The sequence below is a fragment of the Grus americana genome, chromosome 13, assembly GCF_028858705.1.
Source record: "Grus americana isolate bGruAme1 chromosome 13, bGruAme1.mat, whole genome shotgun sequence".
In the NCBI taxonomy this organism is placed as follows: Eukaryota; Metazoa; Chordata; class Aves; order Gruiformes; family Gruidae; genus Grus; species Grus americana.
This window is the reverse complement of record NC_072864.1, coordinates 22,200,799-22,220,658: the sequence shown is the minus strand read 5'-3', so window position 1 is coordinate 22,220,658 and position 19,860 is coordinate 22,200,799. Positions and strand designations below refer to the sequence as shown.

Sequence of the window (19,860 nt, the reverse complement as noted above, 5' to 3'; positions counted from 1 at the left end):
GCGGGGAACTGCCGGGCCTGGGGGGGTTGGGGTAGGCCCGGGTCTGGGGTAGGCCCCGGCCGCCATGTACCGGGCGCGGCCCCGCCACTTCCGGTGAGGTCACGTCCGGTGGGGGCCGGAAGCGGAGCGCGGAGCCGGCGCAGCCATGGCGGTGAGTGGCGGGGCCGGGGGGGTGCGGGCGCCCGGGGCGGGTGAGGCCGCTGACGCCGTGTGTTGGCTCCGCAGCCCAAGGGGAAGGCGGGCACCAAGGGCAAGAAGCAGATCTTCGAGGAGAACCGGGAGACGCTGCGCTTCTACCTCCGCATCATCCTGGGGGCCTCCGTGAGTGCGGCCGGGGGGGGCCCCGGCGGGGCCGGTGGGGAGGGCTGGGCCCCGGGCCGGGCCGGGCAGACAGCCGTGCCGCGTTCTCTCCGCAGGCCGTCTACGCCGTGGTGAACCTGGTGATCTTCTACCCCGCCGCCTCCGCCTGGACGTGGGTGAGCGCCCGGCCCGCTGCGGGCAGGGCACCGTCTGCTGCCCCGGCCAGGGCCGCCTGGGCCTGGCCCGGCTGAAAGGCCGGTCCTTTCCTCGCTTGGCACGACAGGCGAGGCCAGCAGGCCTCTGCCGCACTGTCCCGGGGTCGTGGCTTTTGCGGCTGACAGCTGTTTCCTTGTTGCAGCTAGCGTTCATCTTCAGCTCGGTGGTCTACGGTACCAGCTACCGATCCATGAACTCCATGGCAAAGCCGTCTTTCACAGACGATGGCAGCCTTGCCGACGGGGGAATTGACCTGAATATGGAGCAGGGGATGGCAGAGTGAGTGTCCACACCCGCACGAGTTCAGGTGAGCAGGACCTGCTGCCTGAGCGTGCACGCGGAGCCCGGGGAGCCCCCGAAGGAGAAGGCCGGGCCTCAGCTCCCACCTCAGCTTGCCCGCTGGCGCAGGCGCGAGGGCAGCTGGAAGCCTGTAGCCGTTTATTCCCAAGAGCGTACCTAAACCGTCCTCGTTACCCCAACGCCTGGCCTGGCGTGTGCTAGTTGCCAGCCGCCACGTGGCTGTATCGGCCTGGAGCGGTCACTGTCCTTAGGGCTGAGGTGCACAGGGAGGAGATCCCAGACCTGTTCCTGATCCCTGGAACAAGTTACAACCTTCTTGCAGTGAAGAGGCAGCGCTGACACCGCATGCTTCTGCAACACAGAGAGGAATATCTATTTTCTTTTTAAACTGTGACTGCAGGTAGTGCTCGACAGAGCAGAAGGGCGTGTGCTGCCAGGTACCCTGTCTGGCTGCAAACCGGCCGTGTCTTGAGCTGTTGTACACGCTGAAAACCTCCCTTCTGCCTTTAGGCAGCTCCTCTTGCCCCCTCAGCCTGTTCTGCCCCCCGTGCTTGTGCGTTCCTCGTGCCTGTCTGCAGGCAGTGCCGAATGTTTGCCTGTCCAGTGTTCCTGGCGGGGCTGTAACTCTCATTTCCTTGGTCAAGGAACATGCAACAGTAATTCCTGCAAAGCACTGTTACATAAAACAAGGAGACAACAGTACTGAAACAGCTGAAACATCCTCTAGATTTACATGTTTTCCAACAGTGAGCCTCAAACTATTTACAGAAAACTGCCAGGCAGTCGTGGACACGTCAGGCTTTGCTCTCTGTCCTCCGTGCCCTCAGCCTCCATCCGTTTGCCCATCCTCTGCTGGGGATCTCCAGCGCGTGCTCAGCCCGGTACCTGGGGTACTTGGCCCCTTCCCTCCCCTGTCCTTGCCCTACAATTTAAGGTTCGCTGCCGTCTTTCACTCGCTGCCAGGCTTTTGAAGAAACATGGGGAGCCCCATGCTTCCGGCAGAGCCCTCTGTGTCACATCAAGCGTTCTCGTGCTGAAAGGGCCGTGTATTGATTTATATATTTTTATTTTTCTTAACATAAGTTTTACTTCTGCAGCCAGCAGATGCCCAGGGATGTTACCAGCAGGCAGACTGACTTGCGTGGCACAGAACCTGCTGACTCTGCGCAGCATGAGCTCTCATCTTGTGTTTTTGTTAGCGGAGTAGTAAATTTTGTACCTGTGGCCACAGTGGCTCAGATGTCTGGTGTAAGAGGCTCAGCCCTCTTCATCCTATAGCAACTGCTTTTTCCTGCTGGTCAGCCGAGCGTTTTTCTCCCATTTTATCCTGTTCTGCTCTCCTGAGTAGAAGCATAAAATATTTTTTTGTGAAATGCAACACGGGAAAGTCAAGTAAGGGAAATAAAGAAGTTTGATGTCGTCTGGGGTATGCTCCTAGTTGTAGGAGATGTGTAAGGCCCCGAGGCAGAGCGAGTACCTGCCCCGTGCGGCTGTGTGACGGCGCTGTCAGGGGAAGTGCCCGAGAGGTGTTAGCGCAGGGATCCCTGTGAAAAGGTGTCAGGCGCAGCTGTAGCACGGCCGCAGTCCTGGTTGCAGACCTAGCGCTTCCCTTGGTACCGGGTGTGCCGAGGTTTTTCTGCCTGAGCAATACGCCCTCGGGGTGAGTTTTATGACACATTAAAATGAATTGACGCTTGTCCGAGGCATTAAAATGAATTGACGCTTGTCCGAGGCACGGGCTGTGCAAAATACAACGCAGCTTGAAGGCAGAGCTGTAAAAACCTTCACAGCTGAAGTTCCCATCCTTACCCTGTACCTTTGTACCCGAGCCTGCGCAGAGCCCTCAGCCGTGAGAGCGCGAGTCCTTCGTTAATTTAACCCCGCGGCTACGTGAATGCAAAGTGTTAACGAACGCTCAGTGCTCCTCCCACTGACTGCATCCGTTTTTGTCGCGCTCTAAATCACCACTTTGGGGGTCGGGGAACCGCTCTATGCTAGTGGTTACTTTCAGAAAGCAGCCGATGTTTTCTTGCCTCGGAGCGTGCCACAGCTGATTGATGCGTGCTCTTTTGGAGCTGCTGCTGGAACGCTGCGGCTTTGACGGTGTTTCCCTCATGCTGTCTGTAACAACAGACGCTATGTGGTGTTTTGGGGTTGAGGAAGGCTGACCTCACTGGTCTCTGGGAGGGCTGGGTTCGGTGGGAGCTCTGCCATCACCCCTCTGTGGCTTCCGGTGATGCACGAGGTTTCTGAACCTCACGTCCCATCATAGAGCTGGTGGATTCAGCAGCGTCTTGTGTTGATGACGATGTCCCGACCTAAACCAGCTCTTTCTGGTGATGAATCCCTAACCTCACTTCATTTTGTGCTGTGCCGCCCAGAGTGAGACAAGCTATGTCATTACCCTTACCTCTGCCTTTGTGTTCTTCACTCCATTCTTGGATGTGACTCGAGTGTTTCTTACTCCAGCAGGTGATGATTTAACGGCATTTTTTAACCCATCATGGCACTCCCTGTGGCTTGTGTTGAAAAAGCGGTACCTGTTTACCTCTCTGGGTGTCAGGTCCCCCCCCGAGGGTGGTGGTTGAGGTGTGGGCAGGTTCTTCCCCTCTGTAGCTGCTCTCGGCTCAGGGTGGGACACAAGACCCCGGAGTTGGGTAAACAGGAGGGGAGACGGAGCCGTCTGTTGCTGTAGCTCGGCTCGCGGGTGATGGTGTGCTTGTCCTCGGGCACCTCAGCCCTTCGGTGACCCCGAGTGCGTCTGTCAGCCTGTGAGATGGCACGGGGAAGATTTGTGCTTCTCTTTAGTGGAGCCAGCCATGAGCAGCCATACGTTATGCCATCATATGTGTCAAATCAGCGGGTGCTGGCTGCTGTTGGAGGCTGCGGGGGTGGTGGTTTTGTTGCTGATTTCCACCCTCCTGCATTCCTCAGCTTTCTCAACGTCCCTTTTCAGAGGGAGCCTGGCTCTTTAACTCATCAGATTGATTTCTTTTGGTTTGGTTTTTGCTTTGTTTACTGTTCTGATTCTTCTAGATTATGGTGTGTGGCAGAGCATAGCTGCAGGGATGGCCCTTGGTTGGGTGGCTCCCGGGAGGCGGTGCAGACGGGCTGTGTTGGCAGAGGAGCTGGTGTGTTGGGCTGGAATGGAAGGTTAATGTTTTGTTTTTCTTCCCTCAGGCACCTCAAGGATGTGATCCTGCTGACAGCGATAGTCCAAGTGCTGAGCTGCTTCTCCCTCTACGTCTGGTACTTCTGGCTCTTGGTAAGCCCCGGGGGTTTTCCTTGTTGCTTTACATTGTTCCTGTCTTTCCCTGACTTCGGAGCCCAGGACATTATTTATCCATTTCAGCTCAGTGTCCTGTTTCAGGGTAAAACTATTTTCTGATAAATTTTTTAATGTCCCTGTCAAATCTTGTTAAAAATGAGACCGTACAAGGGAAAGAAGTCCTGATCCCTTTGAGTCAACCATGCAAAAACTAGGCTGGCCTTGGCCTTTCTCTCTGGTCCTCTGAAAGGGCAAGAAGAAAGACGAGGCAGATCAAAGCCATCTTTGTGCATAGAGCCTTTCTGTGACTGTGACAAACTGCTGCTTCTCGTTTGGTTTTCTTGGTCATTCACCAGCGTGGACTGAGGCTGGGAACCGCTGGACGCTGTGCCGCTTGGTAGATCAAACACTGTAGGCTTTGATTTCCCCTCAACGCACCAGACTTTCTATTCCTGAAACATTTGTCATGTGCCTCCAGCTAAAACTGCTTCTGCAGAAGGATAAAAAATATCTCTAGTCAGTTAAAAAAAAATAAAAAATCCCACAGTTGCTTTGAATGTATCCCACAAAGGAATATCAGGCAATCTGGGGAGCGTAGAAAGCTATCTTCTTGTGGTCTGTACTTCAAAGTTCTTTCTAGCTGGCCTGGCAGAGGGCAGCCTAAACTCTGCCTACCCCTGGAGCCATCCAGATCGCGGTTGTTTTCATTTAGAGAAATGGGGGGGGTTTGTTCTGAAGGAAGGCGAGGCAGAATGTCTGGGCAGTCAGGGCTTTCTGGGTAATTCAGACCTGATGCTGGCATTTCTGTATATGAAGCCTAAGCGCTGTATACGTATGCAAGCTCCTAACCCATACGAAATCAGGCCATTTATTTTGGACGCCTGCCGCCGCCTTTGATTTCCATGCATCCTCCAATGCCCCTGATCCAGCCTGTAAAGATATTCCAGCTCCTTCGGCCCCCTCAGTCAGACCAGCCCCCCTGACCACACCACCACCCCTGCCAAAGCTGTCCCCAGAGTGACCCAGTTCGTGCCACGCGTGTTTTGCAGGCTCCGGGACGTGCTCTCTACCTCCTGTGGGTGAACATCCTGGGGCCCTGGTTTACAGCAGACTCTTCGCCCGCTGGTCAGGAACCAAATGAGAAGAAGCAACGCCGACAAGAACGCCGCCAGATGAAGCGCTTCTAGCCCTGGCTGGGGAGATAGATTAACGCCGTCTCTCATCTCCATGCTGTTATTTCATCAGGGATGCGACCAAAACCAATCCGAAACCATCGCAGTAGCTATGTTGCCCTCTGTCATTGCTGCCATTCTGCTAGAAAGGCTGCAAGAGACTTCCCTTGGCCGGCTCTTAGCGCCAGTCGAGGCCTTGCTCCTTGGGATGACGAGGGGGGTGATGCTGGGATGCGTGTAAATACCTTTTTAAAGCAGCGCTGTATCGCGTTCGAGGTTGGGGATTGCAGCGTTGGAGGAAATAGTACATTAAAGAACAGAGTCTGTGCTGGCAGCGTGCTCGTACAGGGGTGCTCGCAGCGGGGAGCTGTTAAAAATGCTGGCGTATTCTTGGAGACCTGGACCAGAGGGAAGCAAAACCCCTCAAAACAAGTGGTCTCGTCCCTTCCTGCCGCAGCATCCGCAGCCTGCAGAGGGGCTGCAGCTGCCCTGTGAGATCGGGGCTGCGGGGGCAGCTGGAGGTGCTGGGAACAGGGCTTGCAGCCAGACTTGGAGCTTTTGGGTTTGAGCCACAACTTGGCCTGTGCTACCCTTGCAGGAGCTCAGTGGGATGGAAGGCTACAGCTAAAAGCCAAAACTAAATCTGTGTTGTTTTTTTAATTCTTCTTCTTTCTTTTAAATCAACTCTCCCAGGGGTGGCACAGCCGGGGAGCCGGGACTGCTGCCGACACCGTGTGTTAGAGACCAGGAACAGCTTGGGGCAGCACCCGCTTTTGCCTACTTTGATTTATTAACGCTGTCCCTGCGCAGTACGTTGTTTTACACGCTCCGGTGACCCCTTCCTGCTCCTGACGCACCAGCCAGGAGCCGTGCAGCTTTGCCTGCGCGCAAGCGAGATGCACAGTCGGTGCTCACAGCGGTGCCAGCCTGGCTTTTGATGCTACGCACAACCTTTTGCCCAGACATTGTTTCCATTACATCATTTTTATTACACGCTTTTTCCTAACATCAAGCCTGAGTCCCTACCCTGAGTCCTCCTGTGCCTCAGGGCCGGGCAGAGTGGCTGTAGTTGGGGTGCAGAGCGATGGTTAATTGTGGGCAAAGAGCGATGGGGAGAGCAGAGAGTGGTATTTGGGGGGGGGGGGGATTAAAGTCCTTCCTGCTGCTGATGGGTGGGGGACAGTCCTTAGTCCCTGCCAGGCGGTGCCCAGAGCTCCCAGCCCCCCCCAGTACCCGAAGGGCATCCCCCCCATTGCAACCACCCCCCCTGCACAGCCTCCTGCACCTCGGAGGGGGGGGGGGGTGTCCCCAGCTCTGCCCTCGCTCCCTCTGAACCCTCATCTCCAACTCCCCAAAGCCTCACAGAGCCGCGCAGCCATCCCCAAAACACACGGGGGACGGTGGGGGACACACACACACACCAACACTAACCACACCGGCCCTCTCGGCCGCGCTACCCTACACAGCGGTACATGCACAGCGGCTGCCCGGGCGCAGGGGAGGAGGCCCGGGCTCTTCCTGCTCCTCCGGGCTCCAGCCCCAATAAATACCCAACAAATGGCACCAGCTACACCCTTGGGGTGGCGGTTTTGGGGAGGGGTGGGGGGATGCCCCTCAGTCAGGCAGCAGCTGCTCCAGCTCCTCCTCGTTCAGCCCGTTGGTGGTGACGATGTGGTCCAGCTGCTTCATGTACCGCTCCAGGTCCTGCATGAAATGGGGGATGCGGGCTTTCTCCAGGACCCCAAATTTCTTCAGCCGATTCACATCCTCATAGGAGACCTGATGGGAAGCAGGGAGATGGGCTCAGCCCCCCCACTCGGGGAGGGATTTGTAAGGATTTGTGTTTTCAGTCATTTTTCTGTCACTGCGGGGACAGGCGACGGCAGGACCCGAGCAGAGGGCCAGCAGTGCGGCCAGCAGCATTTAACCCGCTGGGTTAAGCCTCTCGCCAAGGGTCCCATCGCTCCTCGCGTCCTACCCAGCACAGCCTTTCTCTGCTCCCCTGGAGCCTTTGTAAGCTCAGGGAGATGCAAACGGCTGAAGGGCTGCCAGACAAGGGCTCATTTTCGGGAAGCCGTGGGGCTGAGGGAGCCCGTGTGAGCTTTGGGATGGGGCTCTGGGCTCAGCCGTGCCCCCTCCAGCCTTTCTTTACCTTTCCAAGCGCAGCCAGCAGCGGGAAGTCGATGGTCTGCCGATGGCGCAGGATGCGGAGAATCCCGTCCAGGTAGACCTGGTCCTTACTGAAACAGCCTGGAAGAGTGGGAGAGGTTGGGGGAGCAGGAGCCCGGCTCCCCACCACCCTCTGCTCACCCAACTGTCTGCCCACCACAATAACCAGAGGCCTGGTGCTGGACGGGGGTGACGTGAGTGTGCCAGGGCTGAGGCGCTGCTGGTGCCGTGGCCAGGACGCTGCATCCCAAAGGATGAACGCTGGGGAGTAGTGCTGGGAACAGCGAGAGCCCCAAACCTCTCATCAGGATGCTTTCACCCTTCCTCCCAATGGATTTTTTTTTTTTTTTTTAATGGTAAACCACTGCAAGAATCTATTTAAATGCATCTCCAGAAATGCTCATATTTTCCTCTCCTTTGGCTGCTGCCTCCCCGCAGGCTTGGCTAATTCGCTCCCCTCGGACCACAAGCACCTCATGGGGCTCCCCAGGGTGCCCCCTCCATCCCACCGACCCCGAAGAGCCGAAGCGTTGATGCGCCAGGGCTGCATCTAACAGCTCACTGCCACAGGAAGTGTAAACCCACGGGACGGGGCTGGGGACGCGAAAGTGGGGCAGAGCCACCGCGTCAAAGGCTGCGTGGCCACAGGACCAGTGATGCTCAACCCACCCAGCAGCAAAACCTACTCGCCTCTGGTTTTTCTTTAAAAAAAAAAATATAAATCCCTTCTAAAACCCAAAGGCTTTTCACACACACCCCGCCCGGAGCGGTACCTGGCTGCGAGGTGTCGGTCTGGCCCCGCTTCGCCCGCACGCAGTACTCCCACCGGACGCCGGCGTCCTGGACGTACTGCTCCAGGTCCTGGAAGAGGGCGGAGAAGGAGAGGCGGCTGGCCCGTTCGATGGTGTAGTAGAGCAGGGCTGCCCGCCACAGGAAGGGCTGCTTGCGGAAGAGGACGCTGTGCAGGCTGGCCAAGCCTTCCTCCGTGGGGTTGGCGGGCTTCAGGCTGTACTGCTTGCGGCCCTCGGAGCTGTGCCAGGGCTGGCGGGTGTTGTTCACCCCCCGGATGTAGTGGGTGCCTGGGGAGGAGGAGGGACAGCAGCGAGTGCCGTCAGTCGCAGCCTCCAAAAAAAGCTCAACCCCCACCAGCTGCCCAAGTCGCTGGGATTGGGGCAGAGACCCAGCACCCATGGGTGCCAGCCCCAGTCTCGGCTGGAGACACCGCCACGGGACACGTGCGTGTTCCAGTGCTTAGGGTGGGGGGGGCAGGCAGGCCTGACACCCCCCCTCCCCGCACCTGGAGAGGGACCCAGGTGGCCTCAGCCCCTCCCGAAACCTGCCCAGGAGCACCCTCCAGGATGTCTCCTTGCAGGACCCGGTGGGTATCACCTTGCCCGGTTGGTTCCCGCAGCCCCCAGACCGTTACCCTGGCAACAGCCAGAGGATGCTCACAGCACCCCCCCCCCCGCCCGTCACCCAGAGCCCCCCCCCCGCGCTGACCTATCTCGTGGCGCAGCATCCCCTCCAGCCAGTGCTGCCGCGCTCCGGCCAGGTTGATGGCCAGCGTCGGCCGGCTGTCCTCCACCATCATCACCGCCTGGGACAGGAGGTCATCGGTGAGCTGCACCACCACCTGCGGAGGAAGGAGGAGGCAAACGGCGTCAGCGCTGCCACGGGAGGAGACGGTCGGCGGGGTCTTGGCTCTAAGCAGAGGCCGAGGTGGTGGCGGCCGGTTGCGTGAAGCCACCGGCACGGCCCAGCGCTGCTGCACCATCCCCAGCTTCTGCTGCGGCTCCCCAAGGAGACCACGGGCAGCAGGAGCAGGCGGGGGGGGCACAGCTGGCGCTGAGGGGGGGTGCTGAGAGGAAACGGATGATCCCATGGGGCAGGGGGTGAAATAACAACTCCTTCAATCTCTTTCCAGCCAGCGACCCTGGGCAGCCCGGCACCGGCATCCCGCTGGCTCCTGCATCCCTCCCCAGCTCGCTCCCGTGGGCTCCGCCCAACGCAGCGGGCACAGGAGACGGGGATTCCCCCGGAGACCTGCCCGCTCCCACCCCTGCAGCCCCACCAGCGGTAAAGTCGGTCATCAACTCGACCCCACCACAACCAACCAACAGCACCTGCTTCGTTATGGGTCCAACCTCTAGACCCCCCAGTAACCATCCCACGAGGGAACCGAGGCGCTGGCTCCCTTTTCACGGGCTCTCCTGCCGATTCCCCCTTGGGAGGCTCCAAGACACGAGCAGCGAGGACGGATCCACACCAACCCACCCTCGCCGGAGGAACCGCGTGTGCCGGCCACGATTCACAGCAGGGACGGGCAACGCACGCGCAGGACCGGAGAACATCTTTATACAGAAAAAAAACCAAACCCCAAACCCATCTATTTTGGGAAACCTGACTATTGCGAGTGCTGGAGCCAAGACAGCTGCTCTACGTTAACACGAGTTAACGCGCCGGCCAAGCAGCATTTTCTGACCATCCAACTTCAGAGCTGCAGCGAGTCGAAGCCGCAGCATTGCCGGAGGAGACACGCGGCTCTGCCGCATCCCTGGGAGCTCTCGCATCCGAGGTTCGGCCGCGGCGGTGCTCGGGACCTTCAGGCACGCACCAATTTCATCTCAAAACCCTTCCCCCGTGCACACATTAACTCCAAAACCCATCTGTTATTTCACGGCTGACGCTTCTCAGAATGAAAACGCGCACGTGTGCGTTACTACGCGACAGTTCTTTTCTCTTATTTAAAAAAAAAATAAATAAAAAGGAGAGGAGACTGAACGGGTTTGCTTTAACCCACGTTTATTATTGCGCAAAGCCGTTCATTAAAGCCATAAGCGCAACGTAACAGAGCAGAGTCTACCAGCGGGCACACGAACGGCACAAAAATACTTACAGTGTAATTGCTTACCTGGATTAAAATATATTAGCGTGGAAGAAAACCCCTCTAACTCCGAGAACGGACTTGCCAGTTCACTTCTGCCCTGCCTCTGTCTCCGGTAAGCAAGGCAAAAGAAATAAGGGTTGGAGTTTCGCTGCCCTCTGCCACCTCCAGCCATGGACCTTGGTGACCCGGGACAGACCGAGGTAGGGAACTGAGCCAGACTAAAGCTGGGTTTATGCTCTAGGTTAGTTGCCAGCAAGATCTTGGTGGGGAGAAGACTTTTGGCAGCAGCGCCAGGTTCTGCCAACGGCCCCGTCCGGAGCTACGAGGGGTGAGGAAGGTTACGGCTTCACCACAAGCAGAAATACGGAGGCACAAATGAGCCGGGGTTTAAGCAATTCCCATCTCTTAGGTCGGCTCCGTGTGACGGGAATACAGCCCCGACACGGCAACACCAAGCGCGACTAGCGGAGGCTGAAATCCCGGGGAAAGCCAGGGCACAGAGTTGAAACCGAAAGAAAGAAGCCGAGGAATAATTTTCATGGGTGCAGCACTTTTCCTGCTCCCTCAAAGACGCTGCGGCACAGAAGCGGGACCCGGACCCCGGGACAGCCCCTGGTCCCCAGGTTTTTGCCGCCCGAGCCGCGGCTCTTACGGGGAGGGCCGGAGATGACGCAGCGTGTCAGACGGAGCTCTGCTACCGGGATACAGGATGCTTGGCTGCCCGGGGGCGATCTGCAAGGCCAGGTCCGCACATCTTGCTGTCAAACTTCATTGCTCCTATATGGGGGGAAAAAAAAAAAAATCCCAAAGAGGTTTGGAATTTAGGGTACCAGATGTAGAAAAACGAACTTTTTCCCTAGGATAAATGCTCTCTTACACCTGCTTTCCCCCTGCCTACTAAAAAAAAAAAAATACTCCCCCCGCCCCAAGCTCCTCCTCTCTGCTTTTCTCCATTTTCCAGCTGCTCATCCTGGCCACGTTACGCCGAATTCCTCCGGGCGCCATCCCCACGCGAGACGGATTCCACAGCACCAGGTGTCCCGTACCAGCAGGAACCTGCTGCGGGGTGAGGGGGGGGTCAGCCCGGCCGGCGGGTTTTGGGAGGCTGGTGCTGGCTCGGCATCCCCCAACAGTTCCAGAACTTTGAAAAATTCATCTCTGAAAACAACGCTCAGAGCACCCGCACCAGAGAAATACCGTATAAACCCGGGAGTTTAACTGTACCGGGTGTTTCACGGGTAAATGCTCCACGCGGCTCGTCTCTGCCGTCCCGGTGACCCCCAGCTCTCCCTCCCCACCTGCACTGGCACCTTAATTCCCAGCCCTGCGACGCTCAGCACTGAAACCAGGTCTTGCGCAAGCCCTGTTCAGGCAAGGCAGCGAGAGCCGAAACGCGGACCGAAGCGCTCCCCTTTGAAGAGAGATCCAAGGGCGCAGAAAAAAATTCAGTTTGCAACAAGCTGGGACGCTGCTGGAGGCTGAGCACAGCGGGACGCTGGAGTCACCGGTCTGCGTTTTCAGGAACGAAGGAAAACTCCGAGCAAGAACACCCCAGAGGCTTTAGAGGAAGAATTCGAGTCAGAGGAAGCACTGCTGATTCCCCCCCCAATCTCTAATGGTGAAGGAAAGGTAAAGGCGAGAACAGAAACAGCAACGCTCAGCTCAGCTCTGTGCAGTGGGAACCGTTTTGCCCTGCACAAGAGCTCGACAGCATCAAGCGAAGGGATCGGGGAGCAGATTCAGGACAAAGAAGCATCAGCCAACGGTGCGACGCTCCGTGCAAGGTTTGCGACGGTTCACGGGCGAGTAGGCGGATTAACGGCAGGAGCTTTGCAGGTAGAACCCCCCCCCCCCCCCCGGATTTGGGAGGGCACCGGGCTGCCGTGGCCCCGGGGAGAAACCCTCCGTCCCCGTCCCGAGGACGGATCGATCCCGGGATGGAGCTGGGCAGGGGAACAAGAATGGCGAGGGACGGAACCAGACTGAGCCGAGGGCGGGGAAAGGGGGTTAGACACCGCTCGGAGAGGCTGAGAGCGCCTGCAGCGCGGGTCCAGCAGCAGGTTGCAGCCCCCCCCACCCAGCGAGAGCCGACGATACGGATGCGCCCAGGGCCGCCGCGGTGAGATGACGACGGGCAAAGCCCCGGGATGTCATTCTTCAGCTCTCAGTCTGATGACTTTTTAGAGGCATTGGCTTGGGTCGGTTTATGGGGTGGTTTGTTTTTTTTTTTTCACCCCCCTTATTCGATAACGTGGTGACACGGCGTTGTTTTGTCGTATTAAACAGAGGTGCCGAGAACCGCCCCGAGCCGAGGCAGCCAGGAGCGATGGGGAGGGACCCTCGGCACCAGAGCGCTCCGGAGTTAGAGGGGAGAAACGCAACCCAGGAAAATCAATCCTCCTCCGGCTGCAGCAGCCCGCCCGCCCGCTGAGCAGCACCCCTCGCCTCATCTCGGGCCTCTCCAGCTTTGCGGATGCCCTCACCGCAGGGGCCGCGACTCCGGCCACGGTCCCGTTCCGGGAGCAGCAACGCCAGCTCGCCAGGGTCGTGCCGCGTCTCGTGCCGAGCGGGATCCCCGGCGCATCCTCGCGGTCCACGAAGCCGCTGCTCAGCTTTTGGGAGTGCAAGGATGGAGACAGAGCTCGTCCCCAGGAACCGAGGGACGGTTGCTGATGGTCCCCGCGGCACGGGCTCCCACCTCTCCCCGGCTCTGCCCATCTGCTCGGGACCACGCGCTCCGAGAAAGCGGAGTTCCAGGGCGGAGAGGCACCACCGATAGGAGCCGCAGAGACGCTAGCTCGCGCAATTTAGGCTAACGACGTTTCGCAACCCCGGGGATCGCCGGGCAGCACTTACCGACGGGGCCAGGGGTTTCTCTGCTGCGAGATGGGAGCTCGCCGAAATCGGGACGGAGACCTCGGAGCTCCGGCAGCGTCACCTCAGCCCTGAGCCAGAAGAAAAGCAGAGGAGCGTCAGGATCCGCAGCTCGGATCCCGACAAAGAAGCTTTTGAAGACGCAAAGTTAATTACAGCGCAAATACTCACCCACGAGCACGCTGCCTGCGGCGCCGGAAAGCTGGATCCTGCCTTCGCCGATCGGCGCCGGGGACAAAGGGCGGCTGCCTGCAGCGACTGCCACCAGCCTGGCCACGCTGCCTGCCACGGCTGCCTGCAGGCAGCGCAGGCAGCTGCCGCATTGGCAGGTCGGTCTCTGGGCTAACGCAACCCCCTGGGCTACAGATTCTTCCTTTTTTTTTTTTTTTTTCTTTTTTTTTTAAGAAATCCATCACGATTAATATGTAACAGGGAAGCAAACGGCACGGCAGAGCAGACGGGGTACGGCAGGTTAAAAATCGGGAATTAGAGATACAGGCGCAGGGAGGGATACACGCGTCTGAAACCGCCCAGTTCCCCGACAGGGTGTGAAATCATCAGCGACGCAGACGCTTCAGCAAGTTTTTGTCCCGTACAGGGAGCGACTCGGCCAAATCTGGTAACGGGTGGGAACGAACAAAGCGATGCTTTAATGGTTTTAAAAGCACTTAGCAAAAGTTTGGGCTAAAAAGGGCCCCGTATCTCACACGCCCACGTGCAAAGGTAATCACTGAACCCCGCGTTCCCCTGAGCAAAGGGAAAATTACACGGGGCCGGAAGTTTTACACCAAGACGTAAGGAAAAAGATGGCTTTCTGCCCAGCCAGAGCGCAGTTTGGGTTTAGATTAACGCAGAAGAGCAAAATAGTTGAATTTAATCAATTAGTAAAATCAAGAGATAGACCACAACTAGCAAGTTGTAAGTCTGTAGTATGCAAGTAGTATGTCTGTAAGTGAGACTGGTTTGGGTGTTGGTTCTGAGTACTAAAAAGGCGGCAGGATTATAGGAAGAGATTTTCGGGGATCCTTCCCGTCCCGAGCAAAGGTGCCCCATCCCCGTCCCAGGGACACCCCCGGCAGGGACGGGGACAAGCCGAGGGGGCTGGAGGAGGAACGTCCCCCGGTGATGCTTCCCAGAAACGCTCGTGAATAAGCCCCTTCGGAGATGGAGGGGGAAAAATTAGAGGTTGGAAAAACAGTCTGGCCAGGAGGCAGCGGTGAGGAAGCCCACGGCATCGACCTCCTGCCAAAACAGCAAAGCCAGGTCCCGAAATCCTTCTCGGCGCTTGGACCCAGGGCGGCGGAAGCGTTTCGCCTGCACCTCGCTGGCAGGAAGGGGGGAGGGAAAAAAAAAAAGAAAAAGAAAAGAAAAGAAAAGAAAAGAAAGGCAAAGCTGTTGGGACGTGCCGTGCTGGATGCTGCTGGGGACACAGAGAAACCAGCTGAAGAGCTGCTGGACTCCCCCCCCAGCACGGACAAGCGGCAGCTCCTCTCCCTCTCGAGCACGGGAGGGTTACACCGCGGAAAACCGACGGGAAATTGGTGGGGAACCAGCACCCACGTCCTAACGCCGGGGCAGAGCGAAGGCAGCCACGCCGGAGACGAAAGGCCACCACGGCTCAGAGTAGAAAAGTTTCTTTTTTGTACCCGTGACATTTCTTAATCTCAGTCCTTTTTATCAGAAAATAATTACTTTGCGGCCGTATTTTACAAGCGATAAAGCAGGGGTGCGGATTACCTCTCCCACGCAGCCTTCCTTCTGCATGTACTTTCGGATGGCGGACCAGATCTGGCACTTGCTCAGCAGCCTCCCGCCCGTGGCGACTTCGAAGCTCTCATAGGTCCCGTATTTTTCCAGGACGGCACGAATGATCCTGATCGCCTGTCGCACGTAGAAACGAAACGTCAGCGCGGACGCCCTCCCCGCTTATAAACGCACCTTAAAACCCCACGCGCAATAAAACCCAGCGGAGATAAATCCCTGCTAAATGCCCGTAAAGCGAGACATGGTTTTGCAACAGCTAAAAAAACCAAAAAAACCAAAAACCCAAAAAACCCCCAAGGAGACCGAGCCAGCTGGAGGGGGCCGCCAGGACAGAGGGACACGACGCAGTCACCGCGGCCCACGGGATATTCTGCCTGCTTTTTAGCACCCTCGCGAGCATCCGTTGCAGGAACCGGGCAGAGCAGAAGCGAAACGGCATCGTCGCAGCCCGCTGCCTCCGGAGGTTAAAGCCGTGATTATTTTCATCTTTGTGATTATTTTCATCCGTTTCTGCTCTCGGTTCTCCTTTCGAACTCCAGCGCTTACACAAAGCCGTCTGGTTTATCAGCTTGCTTTTTCCTCCCAGAGTTTTTTAGCGCGGCGCCGGACCGCGAGCCCGGAGGCGAGGCCGCGCGTCACCCTTCGCCCCAACGCCGCTTCCTCCGCTTCCAACAGGGTCTCAGCACACCGACGGCCTTCGAATAAACGCGGCACGCGCTATTTTACAAGCGTTAACATTTACGGAGCACCTATAAAACACGAGCGTTTAGTAGCACGTCTCCTTCCCCGAAAGTGAGTTTTCACTGCAGACGTTTTCAAGCAACGACTTTCTCCAGCCTATTAAGGTATATTCCAAAGCGGGTGACAACGACGCTGACTTTGAACCAGTCCTGGAGTTTTTTCCAGCAGTTTTATCGGAGCCGTAAGCCTGGCTGAGCCGCCGCCGAGCTCCCCAGCCCAGGACGGAGCGCTGCTCCTAAACGGCGCGTGTTTTACCTCCTCCCGCTGAGCGAACCCCCTCTGCTCTCGTACGGGTCCCGAGTGGCGGCTGGAGCCCTGCAGAGAGGGGTCCCAGCCCCTCCCTCGTCCCTAAGGTCACCCAGGATCAGGAGATGGGTGCTCAGCACCAGTACCAGCGCCCAAACCATCCGACACCCCGCAGAGGGGCTTCGTGCTCTGCGCCTGGTGACCAGCATCCCCTACCCCAGCAGAAGGTCCCCATTTTCCCGTCCCTGAACAGTCTTCCCCGCGCAGCTGGTTTTTATTCTCGACTCACTTAGGGCGTCTTTCCAGGAGAAGCTGTGCAGGTTTTTTTTTTTGGTTTTGGTTTTTTTTGTGGTGGTGGTGTTTTTTTGGGGGTTTATTTGTTGGGTTTTTTTGGTTTTTTTGTTGGGGTTTTTTTTGGGTTTTTTTGGTTTGGGTTTTTTGTTTCATTCGCTGAACAATCGGGATTGTTTTTTGCAGCGCCACAAGGTACCTCCTGCTGACTGCAGCAGAAAAAAAAAAAAAAAAAAAAAGATCATTTCTTCCTCCCACCTCTGCTCAGCCACTTGCTCTCTCCTCCCACGGGACCTAAAGCACCGAGCCAAGAGAAACCCAGCGCAGCTGGTGCCCAGGAGTAAGACGACCAAAGGACACGCTCCCTGCCGACCTCCAGCACATGTCCCGGCGAGCAAAATTCCTAAGATACCAAGTTTAGTTTTCCAAGAGGCCGCTGAGCATCCCCGGGCAGCCCGAAATCACGCACCCACCATATGCAGAGGGATAACAAATCCTCAAGCCCCAGCTCCGCTCGGATGCTGCTTGCGTTCCCGCGACAAACCGGGGCTGTGATCGGTGTGATGGGGCCAGAAGAATCCTTCTGGTTTAATTTTTCTGTTAAAAAAAAAAATCAAAAAATAAAATACCCCCCCCCCCCCGAACACGTGCAGAGCAGCTGGCGGAGCAGGGAGCTGGAAGCGGGGAGCTGGCGTTGGTTTGTCTGCGCTTGTCCGAGGATGCTGGCTTAGCAAAACGCCTCATTTATTTAAGATTAACGCAGGTTTTTAAAAATAAAAGCAGTTTCTAGCTAAGAGTTAGCTGGCAAGGAAAAAACATTTCCGAAAATAAAAGAGACTGGAAGGAGGTTACTGCAGGGCACGGGCAAAGGAACAGTGACACAAATCCATCGCCGGCGAACTTGGAGAAACGTCGGTAGAAACACTCAACGCTTAATACCTCTCGCAAAGGGTTTTAGGATCAGGGACGAGAGCATCGCTGGCACCGGTTTAACCGTGGCAGAGGTACGGCAGGTGCTGGACATGAAAGCTGGCTCCAGAAAGAGCCTGTATCATCCGGAGAAGAACTCAGGCAGAGGTACAGGAAGTAACGTAAAAAATAAAGTAAGCATTCCAAACCCGATAAATCAGTCGGTGGAGAAGTTGTTATTTGGAACGCCAGCTGTAAGTTCCCCGACTAGGAGGTGCAGAGAGACGCCTCTGGCGCGCGCGTCCCAATTTATCGTTCAGGGGTTTTCACCCGCTTCCTCGGACGCGGCTAAAAGGGGTCCGTGACACAGAAGGATGCTCTTGCCAGAGCGGGACGCCCAGCCCGAGGCGCAAATCGGTTTAGGGGCACCACTGGGCTGCCGGCTCCGAACGCCGAGCAAAGGGACAGAGCAGCTCCGCTCCTGCCGTGCTCTGCCCACACCTAGGCAAGGCTCGTTGGTGGGCAGAGCACCGAGCAAGCAGGCTCCTGCCCGCTGAACGACCGGCTGCCGTTTGCTCGCTGCCATCCGCGTCGCGGTTATCCGCGGCAGAGAGCAGGTCGGGGATATTTCGGTAGCGTACGAGCAAGGGAGGCAGCTCAGCAAAGCACTGCCGGCTGCCTTACACGGGGCCCGCGCCAACCATTCCCATTAGTAACCGCGCTTGCCGGTGGTTACACGGTAAGGATGCTGCCACGCCGATCACCTCTAGGCCTTCCAGAAAACAAGCCAGCCTTAACCACCGGGACCGAGGTCACCCACGTGCTCCAGCAAAAATAGAAGAGCAACAACAGAAGAGCAAGAGGTTCCCGAAGAAGCACCAGCTCCGAACCACCGCCACGCATCCTCAAGCGAGGACCGGTCCGAGGGCGGCGGCATCGCCCAGCACCGGCGCGACCATCACCCACGTCAGCCCCGGAGCACGAAGCGTTCCTGCGGGTGGGCCGGGTGCCCAAAGAGGAGGTGAGGGAACGGCGGGGCGAAGCGCGCTGCAGGCAGGGTACCAAAGACGCGGAGCACGGTCCAGGCGGCACCAGCCGGGGAGGAAAAGGGGCCACGAGGATTGGCGGAGCGGCCCCATGCCGGTGACACCGCCCTACACGAGGGCACCCACGCCTTCGCACCCAGCGGGCTCCTGCCGTGGGGGGGGGAGGAAGGCGGGGATCCTCCTCCTCCTCCTCCCCCCCCAGGCCGAGCATCCCTCCCCGGAGCCGCCGGGATGCCGATGCCCCGCCCGAGGCGGCAGTACGGGCAGGGCTGGCAAGGCACCGGGGGCTCTAGCAGCTGCCTGCAGCGATGCCCGCACCCCGCACCCCCCCCCCCCCCCGGCACGGGCAGCGCGTGACCCGCCGGCCCCACCTCACCTGAGCGACGAAGCGATCGGAGGCGGCTCCGTATTTATCCAGCACGGCGGCGGGCACCGGCTCCGCGTACTCGAACTGGGGGTCGTAGGCGAAGCTGGCGCGGAAGAACCGCTCCCGTTCCGCCTCCATGTTCCGGGGCCGCAGCGCCACGAGCAGGCAGGGGCTCCGCCGCCCGCCGCCCTCCTCCCCCCCACGCCCCCGCGCGATGTGGGGCAGGGAGGCCGCGGCGCGCATCCCCCCACGCCCCCCCGCGCTTTCGCTCCGCCGCATCCCGGCGCCGGTTTCCGACAAACGCCGCCTTCCCCGCGGGCAACGGGGCGCGGGTCCCGGTCCCGGTCCCGGTGGCGGGGGGGACGGGCAGGAGCAGAGCGGCGGCCCATGGCGGTCGGGGAGGCGCGGGGCGGCGCTGGGTCCCAGCCCGCCGCCCGCCGCCGCCCCCGGGTCCAGCACCATGGCCTCCAGCGCGGCGGCACGTGGGGCTGCGCCGGGCCGGGCCGACCCCCGCGCCGCCGCCGCGAGCACGCGCCGCGCCCCGCCAATCGGCGCCGCGCCCGGCGTACCGGAGCCAATGGGAGAGAAGCGTTTAGGGACGGGCTCCGCCCCCCGCCGCGCCGCGCCCCGCCCCGCCCCGCCCGGAGCGTCCCCTGCCCGCGGCGGCGGCACCGGGCGGGAGGGGGATGTGGAGTCCTGCCCTGTCACCGGCCCCGGTTGTGGCACCGGCCCCGGTTGTGTCCCCAGCCCCGGCTGCACCCCCAGCCCCAGCTGCATCGCCAGCCCGGCTGTGTCACCGACCCCGGTTGCATCCCCAGCCCCGGCTGTGTCGCCAGTCCCAGTTGCATCGCCATCCCCCACTGTGTCACCGTCCCTGGTTACATCACCAGTGCCAGCTGCGTCGCCAGCCCGGTTGCGTTGCCAGCCCGGTTGCATCCCCAGCCCCAGCTGTGTCGCCAGCCCGGTTGCATCCCCAGCCCGGTTGCATCGCCAGCCCGGTTGCATCGCCATCCCAGTTGCGTCGCCAACCCGGTTGCATCCCCAGCCCAGTTGCATCGCCAGCCCCATTTGCATCGCGGAGGCGGTTGCATCGCCACACCAAGGTTGCATTGCCAACCCTGGTCGCATCGCCAAACCCGGTTGTGTCACCAGCCCCTGTCGCGCCACCGGCACCAGCTGCATTGTCATCCCAGGCGCGTCGCCAGCCCCCGTCACATCACCCACCCCAGTTGCACCACCGGTCCTGATCACATCGCCAGCCCTGCTTGTGTCACCAGCGCCGGTTGTGTTGCCACCCGGGTCGCGTCGCC

The 19,860-nt window shown here is 58.9% G+C and overlaps 2 protein-coding genes across 3 annotated transcripts; one reads left to right on the top strand and one right to left on the bottom strand.

Annotated features, from left to right (window-relative positions):
- Positions 1-112: 112 nt before the first annotated feature.
- On the top strand, positions 113-5,590 carry TMEM208 (transmembrane protein 208). The gene is made up of 6 exons (XM_054840277.1): positions 113-151; positions 226-321; positions 417-476; positions 659-795; positions 3,997-4,081; positions 5,134-5,590. The coding sequence occupies exons 1-6, from the start codon at positions 146-148 to the stop codon at positions 5,269-5,271; spliced, it is 522 nt and encodes a 173-aa protein (XP_054696252.1). The 5' UTR covers positions 113-145; the 3' UTR covers positions 5,272-5,590.
- Positions 5,591-5,693: 103 nt separating this feature from the next.
- On the bottom strand, positions 5,694-19,098 carry MATCAP1 (microtubule associated tyrosine carboxypeptidase 1). 2 transcript variants are annotated; one of them, XM_054840261.1, is made up of 6 exons: positions 18,560-19,098; positions 14,924-15,067; positions 8,926-9,058; positions 8,199-8,504; positions 7,409-7,506; positions 5,694-7,035 (listed from the first exon to the last, which is right to left on the bottom strand). In XM_054840261.1, exons 1-6 carry the CDS (start codon positions 19,010-19,012, stop codon positions 6,871-6,873), a joined length of 1,299 nt encoding a protein of 432 aa, XP_054696236.1. In that variant the 5' UTR covers positions 19,013-19,098; the 3' UTR covers positions 5,694-6,870. The 2 variants fall into 2 exon arrangements, with proteins under 2 accessions (XP_054696236.1, XP_054696237.1); XM_054840262.1 differs by lacking the exon at positions 14,924-15,067.
- Between the last annotated feature and the right edge of the window lie 762 nt (positions 19,099-19,860).

Excerpts from the sequence above, each read along its gene's own strand:
- TMEM208 (XM_054840277.1), top strand. Across the intron at positions 477-658 it reads CCGCCTCCGCCTGGACGTGG|CTAGCGTTCATCTTCAGCTC; the intron begins GTGAGCGCCCGG and ends TCCTTGTTGCAG. Across the intron at positions 4,082-5,133 it reads TCTGGTACTTCTGGCTCTTG|GCTCCGGGACGTGCTCTCTA; the intron begins GTAAGCCCCGGG and ends CGTGTTTTGCAG.
- MATCAP1 (XM_054840261.1), bottom strand. The coding sequence starts at position 19,012 with ATGGTGCTGGACCCGGGGGCGGCGGCGGGCGGCGGGCTGGGACCCAGC. Across the intron at positions 9,059-14,923 it reads AGGAAGGCTGCGTGGGAGAG|GTGGTGGTGCAGCTCACCGA; the intron begins GTAATCCGCACC and ends CTTCCTCCGCAG. Across the intron at positions 7,036-7,408 it reads TGCTGGCTGCGCTTGGAAAG|GTCTCCTATGAGGATGTGAA; the intron begins GTAAAGAAAGGC and ends GCTTCCCATCAG.